The sequence below is a fragment of the Mytilus californianus genome, unplaced genomic scaffold (assembly GCF_021869535.1).
Source record: "Mytilus californianus isolate M0D057914Y unplaced genomic scaffold, xbMytCali1.0.p SCAF_2, whole genome shotgun sequence".
Taxonomy (NCBI): Eukaryota; Metazoa; Mollusca; class Bivalvia; order Mytilida; family Mytilidae; genus Mytilus; species Mytilus californianus.
Genome location: NW_026262668.1, coordinates 4174338 through 4191942, shown reverse-complemented (window position 1 = coordinate 4191942; position 17605 = coordinate 4174338). Strand labels below are relative to the sequence as shown.

The 17605-nt window shown below is 32.3% G+C and overlaps 1 protein-coding gene across 3 annotated transcripts; it reads right to left on the bottom strand.

Moving 5' to 3' along the window:
* Window positions 1-3776: 3776 nt before the first annotated feature.
* LOC127729107 (uncharacterized) lies at window positions 3777-16448 on the bottom strand. Of its 3 annotated transcripts, XM_052236763.1 has the most exons (10): window positions 16394-16448; window positions 15382-15515; window positions 12509-12651; window positions 11489-11611; window positions 10487-10600; window positions 8710-8862; window positions 7408-7616; window positions 6397-6552; window positions 6003-6164; window positions 4256-4385 (listed from the first exon to the last, which is right to left on the bottom strand). In XM_052236763.1, exons 1-9 carry the CDS (start codon window positions 16439-16441, stop codon window positions 6003-6005), a joined length of 1242 nt encoding a protein of 413 aa, XP_052092723.1. In that variant the 5' UTR covers window positions 16442-16448; the 3' UTR covers window positions 4256-4385. The 3 variants fall into 3 exon arrangements, with proteins under 3 accessions (XP_052092721.1, XP_052092723.1, XP_052092722.1); XM_052236761.1 differs by lacking the exon at window positions 6003-6164 and having other exon boundaries at window positions 3777-4385; XM_052236762.1 differs by lacking the exon at window positions 4256-4385 and having other exon boundaries at window positions 5953-6164.
* Window positions 16449-17605: the final 1157 nt, after the last annotated feature.

Below are 17605 nucleotides of genomic sequence, written 5' to 3'. Positions count from 1 at the left end.
CATTTAATTAAGTAAAGTTAGAACAATTACAATATTATGATTTTCTAGAAATATTGAATTACTGTCATTTGAATATTTGATAAACTATTTGAAGTTCATGTTATAATTTACCAGTTCATAGTAATAATCCACTGAATGTCTTGTATTTTTGTGATGATCCAATTGTAGCAACTGTAGTAGATCGTAGTAAATCTCGTAGTAAATCCACGCACCTTGCTTGAATTTTATGAATGAAATGTACTGACATGCGCAGTGGAACCCATGTGTCACTTGGGACGATTTTTCAATAAAAACACTAATTTTACGTTTCGGCAACTGTTTTAAAATAATCTTTGTAATTCCATTTTGTATTTGTAGTCAACGTCTTCAATGTTTTGCAGATGTTAATGCTCACTATCCTTGATATTTGTCATTTTGGTTAGCCGGTGACACACATAACTTTTGGCAATGTTGTTTACGTATTGTGACTTCCGGTGAAGTTTTATTGGTGTATTTTTAGCTACTATAGAAATTTGTTTAGTACCATGCAAAATTTGTTTATTATATGACTGTTACTAAAATTGTATATTATTATGATTTTTGTAATTTATTTGAGAATTCAAATATTTCGTTGGACAGCAAGCGCGCGATCCAACTTTTCCAACTTTGCCAACAATCCAACATTGACGTAATTTCGACGCTTGTTCGTCAGTTCTGCTTAAATCTTTGGTCGTTACAGTTAGTATTTTATTTCGCTCATCAGTAATTTTTGTCAAAATGGTTAATTTTTCTCACAAACTTCATTTTTTTGGGGGTTAAATTGTAAAGGAAAATAGTAAATTTAGCGTTTTCTAAGTTAAAAGGAATATTTCAGTTTTTGCGGACTCTTAGGAGCCGGACTCCTACATTTTTGATCTATTGCTTAAAGTAGTTTATTCTTTTGGTAAATTTCGGAAAGTTCTTAAAATTGTTTTAGAATATCTTTTAAGTTAATTATCGTATTATTGCTGGCAAAGCTTTATTTCTAGTTTATCTTTTAAAGTTAGGATTATTGAAATTGTTCATTGTATTTCATGTTACTGTTAACGTTCGTATTTTTTTAATAAATACAATTAAATAGGAAAACATTTGGCAATTAAGGGATAATTTCCTAAAGGTCTGGAAATTATAATAAACAAAACAGTTTATGTAAGGTATAAACTGTATTTCATTGTTAGTTTTTATTCAGGAAAGGTTCTGAATATAACTAATAATAATAAACATTTTTTTATGTAACTGGTGAGGTATCAGTTATTACTATATACAAAAATGTCAGAAAAAGGTATTCTGACTAAATTCACTTGAAATTAGTATTTTCTGTAAGGGTAATTTATTTTCTTAGTTATATAGCAGGACTCAGCCTTTTATGTATTTTTCTAACATACCAACATACAATTATATTGGTAATAGCAAGTGTTATTTTTTTTAGAATTGCACGGAAAAAGTTATCCTGCAATCATAAAGATTTTATTAATCATCTCTTGAGTGTAGAGATAAATTATTACATGTATACTGAATAGATTCTTGTCATATCATTTAAGAGTCTATAATTTAATTATCTTACTACTTAAAATTATTGTTTATCCTGAATATTAATGAAAATCTCTGATTCTCAAAATGAATAAAATATAGAAACTTATATATGTTACTTTTAACAAATGCCTATATTATACTGACCAGATCATATCTTGTCATACTGACTTAGCAATTTCCAAAATACTCATAATTTTGGGTAAAACTTTTGGGTCAAGCATTTCAAGCCCCTGCCCGCTACAATATGATTGTTCAGACGTTTCTCTTTAGTAGGTGTCGTGGAATTGGCGTGAAATGTGTGTAACAGGCACCCTATGGTTGTTCAGACGTTTCTCTTTAGTAGGTGTCGTGGGATTGTACGCAGCATGAAATGTCTGTAACAGGCACCCTATGATTGTTTAGACGTTTCTCTTTAGTAGGTGTCGTTGGATTGTACGCAGCGTTTTCTCGTGAAATGTCTATAACAGGCACCTTTTGGTTGTTCAGACGTTTCTCTTTAGTAGGTGTCGTGGGATTGTACGCAGCGTTTTCTCGTAAAATGTCTGTAACAGGCACCCTATGATTGTTCAGACGTTTCTCTTTAGTAGGTGTCGTGGGATTGTACGCAGCGTTTTCTCGTGAAATGTCTGTAACAGGAACTTACTTGTTCTCTACCGTACATATGATTGTTCAGACGTTTCTCTTTAGTAGGTGTCGTGGAATTGGCGTGAAATGTGTGTAACAGGCACCCTATGGTTGTTCAGACGTTTCTCTTTAGTAGGTGTCGTGGGATTGTACGCAGCATGAAATGTCTGTAACAGGCACCCTATGATTGTTTAGACGTTTCTCTTTAGTAGGTGTCGTTGGATTGTAAGCAGCGTTTTCTCGTGAAATGTCTATAACAGGCACCTTTTGGTTGTTCAGACGTTTCTCTTTAGTAGGTGTCGTGGGATTGTACGCAGCGTTTTCTCGTAAAATGTCTGTAACAGGCACCCTATGATTGTTCAGACGTTTCTCTTTAGTAGGTGTCGTGGGATTGTACGCAGCGTTTTCTCGTGAAATGTCTGTAACAGGAACTTACTTGTTCTCTACCGTACCTATGATTGTTCAGACGTTTCACTTTAGTAGGTGTCGTGGGATTGTACGCAGCGTTTTCTCGTGAAATGTCTGTAACAGGAACTTACTTGTTCTCTACCGTACCTATGATTGTTCAGACGTTTCACTTTAGTAGGTGTCGTGGGATTGTACGCAGCGTTTTCTCGTGAAATGCCTGTAACAGGAACTTACTTGTTCTCTACCGTACCTATGATTGTTCAGACGTTTCTCTTTAGTAGGTGTCGTGGGATTGTACGCAGCGTTTTCTCTTGAAATATCTGTAACAGGAACTTACTTGTTCTTTATCTTATCTATGATCAATCAGACGTTTCTCTTTAGTAGGTGTCGTGGGATTGTACGCAGCGTTTTCTCTTGAAATATCTGTAACAGGAACTTACTTGTTCTCTACCGTACATATGATTGTTCAGACGTTTCTCTTTAGTAGGTGTCGTGGAATTGGCGTGAAATGTGTGTAACAGGCACCCTATGGTTGTTCAGACGTTTCTCTTTAGTAGGTGTCGTGGGATTGTACGCAGCATGAAATGTCTGTAACAGGCACCCTATGATTGTTTAGACGTTTCTCTTTAGTAGGTGTCGTTGGATTGTACGCAGCGTTTTCTCGTGAAATGTCTATAACAGGCACCTTTTGGTTGTTCAGACGTTTCTCTTTAGTAGGTGTCGTGGGATTGTACGCAGCGTGAAATGTCTGTAACAGGAACTTAATTGAATGTGATTTACAAACAGAAACGATATTGTTCGAGGCTTCATCTGAGGACGGCAAGACGTTTTCGTTAAGGAACTTTGACAATGTTCTTTGATACAACATGATTAAGTATTTTTGTACATGTACATCTTTATGTTCTCTACCGTACCTTTTATTTCCGTGTTAAATGCCTCTCCTGGACTAATTTTACTGTACATTCCTTGTGCAACCTTTTTTGTGTCTCTCATCCAGTAAAAGTATGATGCTTAAGATCTCGGAAATCTAGGAAAACCACATATATATGTTCTTGTGTCAGCCCTAAGTTACAAAACGTTTTTCTGTTTCATCTGGATGTTTTTTCAACAACAACAACAACAACAACAACAACAAGGACACCTATCCGTTCTTAATGGAAAAAAAATTATATCAGCCCTTTTATAGACTGGGTTTAATTTATTAATTTCCTAGACTTGTATAGATATATAGCTGGAAAAAATATTCAGACATTTGTGTATTGTTGACCTTCTATATTGACCTCTTAAGAAGTCTTTACCATTTTTGTGTCCATGAATTGTTGTCGTATACCCTAAGTCTTCTTTCAATTCCTTTCTGTACACGAGTCGAGGCTTATGGTTAGGAGTTCATAGCGATTTAGAGCTTGGTATAAGGTACAGACTGACACATTTGTCTATTGTTTAAAATTCCGATTATGAAAATGCTTTGAACGCTGTAAATTTAATAGATTCACTATGATGTAAAAGACCTATGGAATAACAGAAGAATCTTTGATACTTTGGTGACTCAGCAAAAGAAATTTTATAAAGCAAATCTGGATTGATATAAATGAAAGGCATTTTGATTGGCATTTCGGACGTTTGTTTACCTTCCTTTAATCAAATAGTTGACATTCTATTGCATGACGCAATGCTTGGTAATCAAGTTCTGTGTTGTAGACATTCGCACTTAGTCGGCAATAGAAGTCATCGTCTATGAATACTGTAGCCACAACAATACGGTAATTCAATATGGTATCCACTATGTACTGATTGCTGTCCGTCTATAAAACATTATGAACATCCTATTATATAGCTAAGTCAGATTAAATGTCCATCTTTTTTTTTTATGATACAAGTTTTTTGTTTCTAAATTCCTCAAACTTAATAATCTATATAAATTTTATAAAAAACATATTGTCAGCATAAAAAGGATTTTTTTAAACAAAATATTTTGACTGAATGTACGTTTTCAACAGAATTCAGTTGTAAAGTATTGACAATATTGATCTCATCAAGAAGAACTATTTACATATTTTTTTAACTACGATAATCTTAATATTATTGAAAAATCATATTTTTAAGATTTTTATTAAAAAATGACAAAATCATATATTTATATTTGTTTCAGGATTAAATGAGTATGACGTAGAGAGTTCAACAATTAATCAAAACACTGCTAGAGAGATATTAGAGACGTCAGAAATAAAAACGATCAAACTTATACTTCAGCTAAGTATTTAGCCTATCTCGTATATGTTTAATGCATATGTGATGTTGACATTGTTTTCTGGTTCACGGGCTTATTAACAAAACGATTTTGAACCTTCTTTCATCGTATTACGAATGCATTCTATACTAAGAAAAACTATGAAACTAATCCACTACATTTAGAAATTCATGTAAACAGAATTGTATTCGAAAGTTGATCAACCGTTTTAAGATTTTGACAACTTCTACGGATATGTCTACAGAAAATTTCAATCAATTAATAGAGCTTTTCGAAACTCAGATTTTCACGGTTATAAATACCCCATTTTAAACGAAAAATATAAATTTTTGGATGTCATATTTCCGACAAAATGATCAACAATAGTGAAAAACTTATGAAAAACATTATGCAGATGAACAATTTCCCTTTGTATTTTGTCCAGTGTGATCAAATTTGAATGAACATTTGTGAGTGTTCATTTTGATCTTCATGGGACAATTTGCCAGTTTCTGAACTGAAAAAAATAGAAAAGAGAACAAACTATTAAAGAAACGTGTAGCCAAATGTTTGAGAAATGCATTAAAAATACACCTTTTAAATTGTTATTCGAACGGGGCTTGAATATTATGTGTTGCTTTTCTATTCAAAGGCATTCAGAATACGACTGACACTTACAGTTATGAACGTCTCTGTGCATATATAATTAGAACTCCTTATAGTTTACAACACTGCAACATGAAAGATACAACTAGTGGACAAAGAAATGCTGATCCATTCGCATTGTCAGAGAATATCGCTTGTTTTAGTGGGGTTCATGTTGCTTTACTTTGAGTTTCTATGCTGTACGTTCTTTTATTTTTTTCTACAAGCGTTGTTTCTATCGGTAACGCTCATTTTTATCATTGGTCCTCATATTTTAAACTTTGGCTTTTTTCCTTCTGTCAATGTTGTTGTATGTCCCTCTTCATGATTATTTTGTACCCTTCGGTACTCCTCGATTTCTTGTTAATTTTTATTTGAATACATAACATAGTGGATGAAGGCAGTATTGACCCAATCTAGATTTTTGGAATTCCATCAGATGCTTTGGATTCTACCAATCCTTATCTTTTGTGCAATTCTATATGCAAAAATAAGGCTTTTTTTCTACAGAGTTTTATATCGTTTATTATTGGTGAGTATGCTTTACCTAATTTTTGCTACGAATAAATTCACACAGTACTTGATAGTCTTCGTCTGTATTATAAATGTTGGCACTCAAACGACAATAGGCGATTCCATGTACTGATGATATTTGACAAACTATGTTATGCCTCAGTATGTTGTCTTTAATGCGGTTTTCACATTCATCCTACAAAAATTTAGTACGTTAATTTGGACTCCTAGACTTCACCTTACTTCAGTTAGGAATATTAAAAAAATAACGGATCATCTGCATACAAAGATAAATATAGGTATCACGGCAAAACTTCTTTTTGAACCCCTTTTGTATGCACCTATGCTTATTCCGTTAAAATAAAAAGGGTTCAAGTGGAAGTATTACCAGTGTAATGAACATGAACAATATAAAACACACTACTCACGCCTGATGAAAGTCCCTTCAGTTTTGGTAGACGAACCATTCGCATAAATGGTGCTTCCATTGATCTTGGAATTTGCAGCTTTTCTGTCTTCCATGAGGTTGTTAACATGTTGGTGGCTTTGTTCAAAAGGTCATCTACATAGCCGTAAATTTTATCCTGTAAGACAATTTTATTTGCAAGGTTATTTGTTAAGAGCTGCTTAGTTAAAACATCTTTTATTGTCGAAATAATTCATGACAAAAGGATCGGACACAAGTTATACAACAGTTACTTAGAATTGTCTTCTCCATAAGAATTGCTTATAACATTAACACAGATCACCAGAGTTGCCTTTATTTATTTAAGATATGCCAAGCGCATCTAAATTGAACACAATACTTATTTATTTTTATTAATGTTAAGTAATTGTCAGAGGGAATAGAAATCTTTGTTTTTTGTTTGAATTAAAGTTAAACGAGTTGTCGTTTTGGAGTTGATGCACATTTCTGGGATAAAACATCATCAAGTACGAAGAATTAAAAGTTGTGATCGTAAGGAGGAATAAAAATATCGAGAGTGTTTTGTCCTAAACGGGCTTAAAAGAATCGGGAATCAATTTTCTGTTCAACCTAAGAGAAATATCTAACCAAAACCATCACATGTTGTTTTAAATCAGAGAATATACGTTTGTTTATTCTTTCTTCCTATGTCCTGGGTATAGGTTAATCTTGCAGGTGATTAGTTGCTTGTTTTTCTATAAAGTTGTAACCAAAAAACTGAGTGGATGTTTGGATGGATGCAAGTTTAACGTTCAGTGGCAAATATTACATACTTATCAGACGATTCAATAAAATCATTGAATCCCATTCAAAACCAATAACTAAGGATAAACAGAAGCCATTATCATTTAGTTTGTTATAAGATTTTACTCCAGTAACTAACTGTTGTTACTAAAAATGTCTACTTATCAACTTTAACCACGAGTTACATTGTTTATTTTGGCTATTATCCTGATGTGTTCTGATTACTTACATAACCGCCAATATCTTTGTAGAATGTCAAAGCGTCCGGTACAACACAGTATGGGCTGTCGTCTCGTGTCCCCTGTTCGAAAAAGTCATTTTGGAATGTTGTTTTATGACCATGTGACGTCACAAGAGGTCTAACCCAATCCTGGTGCGTCCTCTTAACGTAAAGTATTGCACATCCACGTGGTGTGTACAGCCATTTATGAAAATTGCCTGAAATCAAACAGACCACGGGTTTTGTAAAACATAACCAGTTCTAAACACAACGAAAATAACTGAATATAAAATATGTGTTTTGTATCCTCATCTGTTTCCTTTACACAATGACTAACACTTGTCATAATAGATAAACACACATATAGATGTGTGCAATCACATCTACACAGTATACCACACATTAATCTGAAATCACAACTAAAGATGCTCTATTATAATAAAATAAAAAAGAAAAAAATTACTATATCGGTTGTAAGAAATAGTAAAAAAAGGCCAAAATAAAATAGTATTTTCATTATATACAGCCGAGTCACTATATCTGCTAGTATCATGTTTTATAAGAGGCTGTCATCTCTTAAAAGCCAGTTCTCATGGTACATTTAAGACTTTCTAAGTTTTTACTTCAAATTAACTTTCTCGTTCTCAGTTTTAAAGGTTCACCTCCGTCGTATAGTTCAGCATTGCTTTAAAGTTTTCCTAAGAGGTTGATCCTTTTTTAAAGGGTTTATGTCTTTAGATGATTGCTTAGCACATTTGAAAGTTCGTGCTCCTATTTTCCTAATCATGTTTTTTTTCTATAAAAGTGGCCACCATTCAGACCGTTTCAGGATTTCTGCACTAAGTATTTTACAAATCTCTTTTGTATCTAGGCCAGATGAAGACCGCCTCCGGATGCGGGATTTTCTTGCTGTGTTGAACACTCATTGGAGCGTTGGGCTGTTTTCTGCTCTTTTGTCGGGTTGTTGTCTCTTTGACGCATTCCCCGTTTCAATTCCCAATTTTATCTATATTTTTTTTTATGGTTATCGACGGACGGGAATAAAAGTGTCATCGGTTTTCAATCATTTGCAGAGATTGTGTCAATGTTTAAAGGTGTAAAGTTCATAGTCCTTAAACAAATACTTCAAGAGTTGTATTAGCCATTTTGTGGTCTACAAAATAACTCGAGCTTACATTGTGGTTGTTTTCAGCAACGTGATCCGTATATATATATTCAAAAATAGTTTGTAACTACATGTGCATATATTTTTTATCCTAATACTAGTAAGTCTCTTTCTCAGTTTTCAAAGCTCTTTTCCTGTTAAAATACCTGTATAAAAATCCGCATCCAACTCTTTCAGATTGAGAGGAATCTGTCCAGGCGCATGTGCACCGTCTATTAATGACAATACTCCAAACTCTTTACAAAGTGGTATTAACTTTTCAATAGGCATTCTAATGGCGGATGGACTAGTAATGTGATCTATAACAACATTTTAAATAAGTGTCAGAAATCAATAATTTTCTTTCTGTCTTACATGTACAAAGCTAAAATTGTGGCGCATGTCATCAAGTTAATAAGTTCCTCGAATATAAAATCTTATCTGAACGTTTCCTATACCACTTTACTTAAAAGTAAGAGAATACGAAACTATATGCCATATTTGGTTTTGTAAACATTTACTAACTATCCGTCAGATGTGTGTACTGATTGATTTTTACATTGCGATGACTGTGAGGGCATTCCGATGTATTGTTGCCACAGAGATTTCTACATGCGTAGCTTTCGTTTTTTGAATGGTAACCGATCTATAAATACGCGGACATTATCCAGTGCAAAATAACATTCCTTGTCGATTGTTTTAAATTCATTTGGTCAATGAATACTCATAAAAATATTGTTTTAGAACATAAATTAATAATATGAAAATGTTTTGTCGTTAGAAAAATATATATAAGTAAACAATCATTAATATCTATGCACACGTACAGAATAATTGTGGTACTGAACGCATGCGGAAGAATATCTCAAGAACGTATGCGGGAAAATATGAATGCCTGCTCAAATCCAATCTATCAGAAAAATCGAATTATCACAGAAGAGTGTCCACCATGCACTTGAACTGCACTATTATTAGAATAGTAGAATAGAATGATATACAAATGGATGAAAATTATATATACATATAACTGTTATATACAAATATTGATATAATATTACTACAATATTATATCGTTATTACGGTGAGGTTGAATTCCCTGTCATTTATTCATCATCCACGCATGCACTTGTCTCAGAAAAAAATATATCTCTGTACATTAACCTCACTTTCAGGTGTAGAGATGTGATTTACTTTCTGAGACAAGTGCTTGTGACCATCCACAAGAACTTGCGGTCATCCGATGTTCAGTACTTCAGTACTTTGATTTAGTCTGGGATAACATGATATATGTATTAGTTGTAATTGGCTTTGAACTATCTTTAAATAACTGCTAGTTCTCTTATAATATGTCTAAAGGTACTTTGTGTTAATTGTTTTTATATTAGTTGGTTATTTGTGCTTCGTACCGATATATTGAGTTAAGCCATTTGCAACTGATTTTTACAGTTTGTTTTTTGGTAATGCTGTTACACCACTGTCCCTAGTTATAGGGGCAGAGCGCTCACAAACATGTTTAATCCCGCCACATTCTTAATGTGACTGTCCCAAGTCAGGAGCCTGTAATTCAGTGATTGTCGTTGGTTCGTGTATGTCATATTTGTTGTTGTTTTTTTGTAAATTGTATTGTTATAAATTTGGCTGGTTGTTTTCTCGTTTGAATTTTTTCAGTTTTTTCATGTTGGGGACTTTTATAGCTAACTTTACGGTATGGGTTTTCCGCATTGTTGAAGGCCATACAATCCCCGATCAGCTAACCAGTCTTCGACTGTTATGATGTAAAGTCTCAGATTCTTCGTAAATGGCGATCGTTTCTCATTGTTATGTGTTGTGTATTATAATAATTACTTCAATTCTTTTATTCAATATTTGTATCCGGATAGTTTCACGACGTTTTGTTTCAAATTGTTGTTGGTATATTTGTAAGAGTATACGTGAAAGACATACCTATTACTGCTAATTTAACCGTCGGGTTATTCTTGAAATATTCCCGAAACATTTCTACAACTTCATCTTCATTCACGATAGGAAATTTCAAGTCTATGTATTCTACGCAAATATCTGGAAAAATGAGATTACTAAAATTTATGATATACACACTTTTCGGCAACTAATATTCTGAATGAGTTGGTTTGCCTGTGGATAACAGTATGATCGTATTGAAGTCATTAAGTATGACATATATTAGCAAAAAAAGATTTATTTACTATAATTTAATGCTGCAGTGTTCGTGCATGTGTGATGTTTACTTGTCTGTTTATTTATATTTTAATTCGTTTGTTTTAGTTCTTATTTCTGTGTTATGAACACATAACAACTGTTTCGTAGGGATGTGTAGTTATTAACATTTTAAGAATAAGATAGAACCTTCTTGGTCTATTTTCAAAATGATGGTTTTACAACATTGATGTGTTGAAAGAATGAAGATTCTAGAAATTAGAAATAGTAGAAATTACATTTTCTACTAAATGTTTTATGATCACTTTGTTGAAAAGTCTTCGATCCATACAGGAATTTGATGTTGATGACGAATTGCTTTGCCTTGACTCGTGCGATATAGAACTTGACATAGTATAAATACTTGTCTTTTGTTGGAACCTTTGTGTTAACATGTAGATCTGTTTTGTGTTGTGGGGTTGTTTTGTTGATGAGGTATATCGGACATCTTTATCAATTTATATTGCCTTACGGTTACTGTTTGCCGATACACTAATGTTTACTGTTTGCCGGTAACCAGTCCTCACGTTTTCGTGAGTCTACACTAATGTTTACTGTTTGCCGGTAACCAGTCCTCACGTTTTCGTGAGTCTACACTAATGTTTACTGTTTGCCGGTAACAAGTTCTCACGTTTTCGTCAGTCTACACTAATGTTTACTGTTGTTTGTTACTCTATACATTTTTTTAATCAGTATACTTGAAGATGCAGATGTCTATGATAAGTTTGTTACCTTTAACACCAGGTAGTTCTGCTGTTGCACTGCATGTATTTTTGATAGCTGCATAAGTGTTGTCAGTACACAGAATTACGTCTCCTTTGTCAAATTTGAACGACTTTAGGACTGTATTTACGCCTGAAATAGAGTTTATGTAAATACAACCTTCCAACATTAATATATTAGTACTAAGTTAACTTGTCCAATATCTGTAGGTAAAGCGTATCTATTAAATTCCAGTCATGTGTACGCCTAACACGAGAAAGTGATGCCATGAACTTAGTTTTACTGTGCGTATTGCTATGTGCTTGTTTATTCTACATTAGCTAGAGGTATAAGGGAGGGTTGAAATCTTATAAAACATATTTAACCCCGCCGCATTTTTGCGCCTGTCCCAAGTCAGGAGCCTCTGGCCTTTGTTAGTCTTGTATGTTTTTTAAAATTAGTTAATTTATATGTTTTTGGAGTTTAATGTGACGTCCATTTTCACTGAACTAGTACACATTTTTATTTAGGAGCCAGTTTCGCTTTCGAAGCAGGGTATACTTAACCCTCAATTCTAATATGTGTAAGTATTTCTGAGCATTTAGTTTTCGTTGTCAACTAAACTTCTTGTCATGTTTTTTCTTCATATGTCTCTTTACATTTTACTTGGGCTGTTTAAGTTTTTGTCTCTGAAATTCTATTTTTGAAATTGGCATTTTACGGTTACTGCATTGATAGGAAAAGAATAAATGATAACATTGACATTACGAACCAAGTCCATGCTAAACTCGTGTGAGTAAAGAATGAGACCAATAGTAAAACAATTATTCATAAACAAATATTTTTTTAATTTCTGTTGTATTATAAATTGTTACACCAATAAAACGACCATTATCATAAAAGAACAATAGTGTTGTGTAATCTTAAAATCCCGAAAAATAAACATTTTTTTTTTTATATTGTAAAGCTTCACAATTATTTTCATCAAAGACACAGCTTTAATGAGATTATATGACGAAAAGATATATGTTGCTAAAGTTTTATACAGACCTGTTGTAGCATTTTGAACAAAAACCAAGTCATCTGCTTCAGTATTTACAAACTCAGCTATCAATCGTAGCGATTCGTCTTGTTTTATTCGTCTGTTTATTCGGAACCATAGATCAGGAAAGCTGTTAATTTCATACAGAACCCTTAAATATATGTACAACAATATAACAAATATATATTCGTTACCGTTCCGTAAGCAATTCGTCCCTCTTTTATTTCTTTTCTCTTCCATATTTAATTTGTTTTATTGATAAACAGAGCCGCTTATTGTTTACAGACCTGTACAATTGTTCAGAATCATAATGCTGAAAGTGTGCTTTTTAACTTAGCTACAAGAGTTCGGCGTTCGTGCAGTAATTTTTCTTTGTTGTCTTTGCACTTGTCTGGTTGCTTTTTTTAATTTGTCTCTTTTGTATATTGCTCTCTAGATGCCAAACTAAATTGATTTACCTGTTAATTTTTATAGTTGTTTCGGTGGTTGAAACAAGTTATTGGCTTAACTACATATGATTAGTAATTAATTACTCATGAAAAATATATGTTTGTTTGAAATATATTTATAGGGTTTCAGGCAACATTCTCTGCTTTCAAACAAAAACTTCATGTTCAATGTCTTTAAAGAAGACATTTGTTTATGAAACGGTTCGAATTTTGTCAAAGGACCATTGATTTATATATTATTACTTTCCCTTTCGTTCATGTTTTCACACATTGGTAAATTAAGGCAAAAGTAGTTTACCATTTTTTTAAATGATGAAAATTGTTCGAAAAAACGTTGATTTTTTTTCTCCCTTTGTTGTCGTAAACGGTTTTATTTTAGATCAATATATTAATATAGTCTCATACAATTTACAATTTTCATTCGCTAAAGTTAAAAAAAAATATATATTCACTGAGTCTGGTAAATAATTTTCAAAATCCTTTTTTTCCCTAAATTGTCTGAACCCCTTTCAGAAACAAACCAATAACACTTTACTGAACAAAAATATCTAATTTCATTAATAGATACCACCAGACTAAGAGAATAATCATTGTATAGGTAAAACTGAGACTGAATTTATTCCTAATAATTATAGAATATAATTAAAATTGTAATGTATACGTGCATGATGTCTCACAGGTTTGATCAGTCATTACATTTATGAAAATTATATGTCACGTATGAGCACCAATGAGCAAAGATGCGTACCCAAAGTTAGCTGAATATCTAAATTTTAAACGGTCGTGAATAAAAAAATACTGGCGTGGTTTCAATTCACAAGGATTTTAAATCATTGCATCTCACAAAAAACGTAATTAATATTTTACAATAATCAAAACAAAATTTAATTACTATTATAATGTTAATTATTTGTTTTTCTTTTTCTTTTTCTTTATTAGTTTAACCTTATAGCATCTAAATATTTGAACTATGGTACGGTTTTTTAAAATTGTATTCATTGTGTTGGTCAGCTATCCTACACGTCTTGATTCATTCACATTATACATCACCCTTTTCCCACGCACACTATCGGTTTGCGTTCACAAAAATTCCGGATAAAATGTCAATGAATCCGGAGTCAAAACACTTGAGGTAGGTAGTTTGACATCCGAATTCAACTATTAGATTAATATATGTGATGACGCAAATGCGTATTCTTATCCAGAGTATCAGTGCGTATGCTTTCTATTTTCTATATCTTGCGCAAAAATACTACGTTCATGCATAAATATTAATTTCACTCGCGAATGCGAATTTTCGCTTTTCTTATCTTAATTCAGGACACGGCAATAAGAGCTTGCCATGTGACTTTCAAGCACGGTCATCATTGCTTACGGTATTCTGACCTCTAGCTGTTTCTTTTTTTTTTTTTTTTTGAGTCACTGTCCTTTTACATTTTGACATTTTCGAAATGCCCAAGGAATAGATTACTTAACTTCGTACTTTATTTGGCCTTTTTAACTATTTTTATTCGAGCGTCACTGATGATTCTTTGTAAACTTAACTCGCGTCTGGCGTACAACATGTTAATCCTGGTATTTTTTTATATCTACATGTCTTTTTATATAAATTGGTTCTTTTGAGAGTATGTTTAGGTATTCATAAAACTTCTGAAAATAAGATATTCTTCAAAACCAAGTTCCCTGTAAAATATTTAGATTGATTTAAGTGAAATCAGGAAATCCTTAAAATTTGAGTGTTTTTTGAGACCAAAATAAGTCTCTATATGAGAAGTCCAAATGAAGCTGGTGTGTTACTCTCAAGAAAAATATACGAAACCTTCTTATAAGTTGCATGCCACAGGGTTTCACTTCACATGGAAAATGGACTTTAAATTTAACGGTACAACATCTACCATGAGTACAGACAACTTCAATAACGAGTTGAGAATATGAAGGCATCCATGCAGGAAACAAAATATAAAGATGTGATAGATAAAATAAATGCATCCAGATTATAAAGCAAACTGAGTGCTTAAATTTATATTGCGATTGGTTTGTGCAATTTGCATTTAACATCCGGTTTGTAGAAACTGGGATTTGCAATAGGATTATAAAAAAATGATGTACAATCCCAAGTAATAAATGAAATAGTCGAGCTTTAAAATGTATATTCAAATAGTAGCTGTATACACACTTTTCTATTCACACCTATCCAACATTGCTTTCAACTGACTTGTGCAAGAATGTACACACTATTTCATATTTTTAATAAAGGTAGTTTAACTTCATCATTATCTCCTTCTATTCACAGTCAATTATTTCAATTCAAAAGCAAACAAAAATTCAGCAACAATCTTTTGGTGACCAGTCAGCGGTCTTAGGTTCACGTATTGCTTTTCTTGTTTTTAAAGAAAGCAACTTGTTTTATTTACCGATCAGTTGGCCTATACCTGATTTGTGCTTCCTGTACTCGCAATGGAACAACACCAAAGGATCCATGGTTAATGAATGTTACGCCATCTTTCAGGTCAAATTCTTTTTCACGCATTTCCTTACCAAAGTCAGGCATATCTCCCATTCTTATCTAAAATATAGACCTTAATAAGAAAAATAATGATTTCAATGTAACGATTAATTGTCTTTTTTTCTATTAATTGTTTAATTCTAAATATATCGAAAAATTGTTTGTCCAGAGAACCATCAGAGAACCCCCACCCCTCAACCCCACCACAAAAAAAAAAGAAAAAAAGAAAAAAATAGATGGTAGGTGGCGTACCTGTTATATATGTATTTCTTATGAACTATATGTCTGAATTCTATATTTGTATGTGTCTAAATGAGCAAGGATGAAAATAAGCATTTTATGATTTAAAATGTTAGTCATAAACCAGAATTGGTTTGAATTATTGAAATGCACTTTGACTGCCAATTAATAATTTGAGATGTATGTGCTATTTTCTCCTTTGTCCCAGAGACATATATACATGTATATATGTCTCTGTTTGTCCTAATGGTCGATCGGCCTTTGTCGAATCGCATTATTATAACAGTTCGTGTGCTACTTTGTGACGCATTTTATGTGTACTTTCAATCTTTAGTTGTGTATTCCATATAATACATATACATGTATATACGTGATGAGATACGTGATAAGTAGAAGTTATCAGGATTAAAAATACAACATGAACAACATAAGAATAAAATAATAAATTTGATATACAATGAAAATGTAATTTAACGACCCAATACCAAAAGTGTTTTCAGATCTTAAAATAGAACATCGTTTAGTTTAATAAATTATGTGTAACACGTCTACAATGGTCACTGACTGGTTAAATGATTTATAATAGTAAATACCTGTTCATAGCTCGGATTTAAATAAATAAGATATTTAAGCGTGAACACGTGCATGCAATGCATATGTCGGTTGTTGAACTAATTTACATGCAAGTTAATATTTACCTTTAGGTTCAATAATAATACAAGGAGATGTACCACGGTTGAGTTCATACAAGATAAGAACATTTAATTTAACTAAACATATGTTGCAAAATTCATTGACATTTAAAGTTATATCATTTCATGTTTCGCAGTTTTTTTCAGAGATAGTTTTATATTTTAAGGCACCGTACGTGTAACAGTATTACTGTTGAAGTTTTAAGGTAGCACAATACAAAGATTTTATACCTCCAACTCCCCAGTTTTAAAATGCTGTAACTTTCTTTATAATGCTTGAAAATTTATAAAAGTGGTATTTATGGATAGCTAACAGATTACTCTTTCAAATTAATGCAATGTTAGTATTATACAACAATTATGTAATTAATTATAATTTTAACTGTGTCTACAAAATTTTACAAGAAATTTCCACTTTCAATTGAAATTAGCTTCTTCATGGATACCCCGAGAGGGTTGATTTTATAATATGTTGTTCCTAGAGCCATTATCTACAAAAGGGTGTCTCAGATTTTGGATAGAATAAATAGATCAAATTTTACACCTAATCAAATAATCTCTACTTTTATGTGGTAAGGATGTTTACACTAATTACAGATTTATGAGAGAATGGAATACGATAGCGATAATTTGAGACACCCTTTTGTAGCTCCTGCAGTGTTGATTAAGATAATGTTAAAATTTCTTGTGTAGTTATAGAGATGTCAGAGCTAAATTCATTCAAGTGAACTGACCAAGATTTTGCCATTAATTGCATAATAATTGATTACATAATGATTGCATAACAAAAATATTGCATTCATTTAAAAGATTAATCTTTTATCTATCTATATATACCTCTTTTATTAATTTGTATGCAGTCATAAGAAAGTAACATCATTTTAAAGGTTGGAGATTGGAAGTAAAAAAATCTTTGTATTGTGCTACCTTAAATATCGATACATGTGTACTCATGATGTAGTAAAAGTTTTAACCCTTGCATATATATATATATATATACAATTATAATTTTTCAATTCAGGAAGGAATAAGTGTTGATTAATTGTATAATTGTTATTCAACTTTTGATTAATTAAAGTGTAATACCACCATTGTTTTCCCCTATTAGTCTTTGTTAAATTTGCACTTTTCAAAAAATTGTGCAGAATTTATCTTTGTTTCAAAGAAAGAAATATTTGGCATGAGTAAAGTTTTATCCTTTCCAGTACTACAGACAAA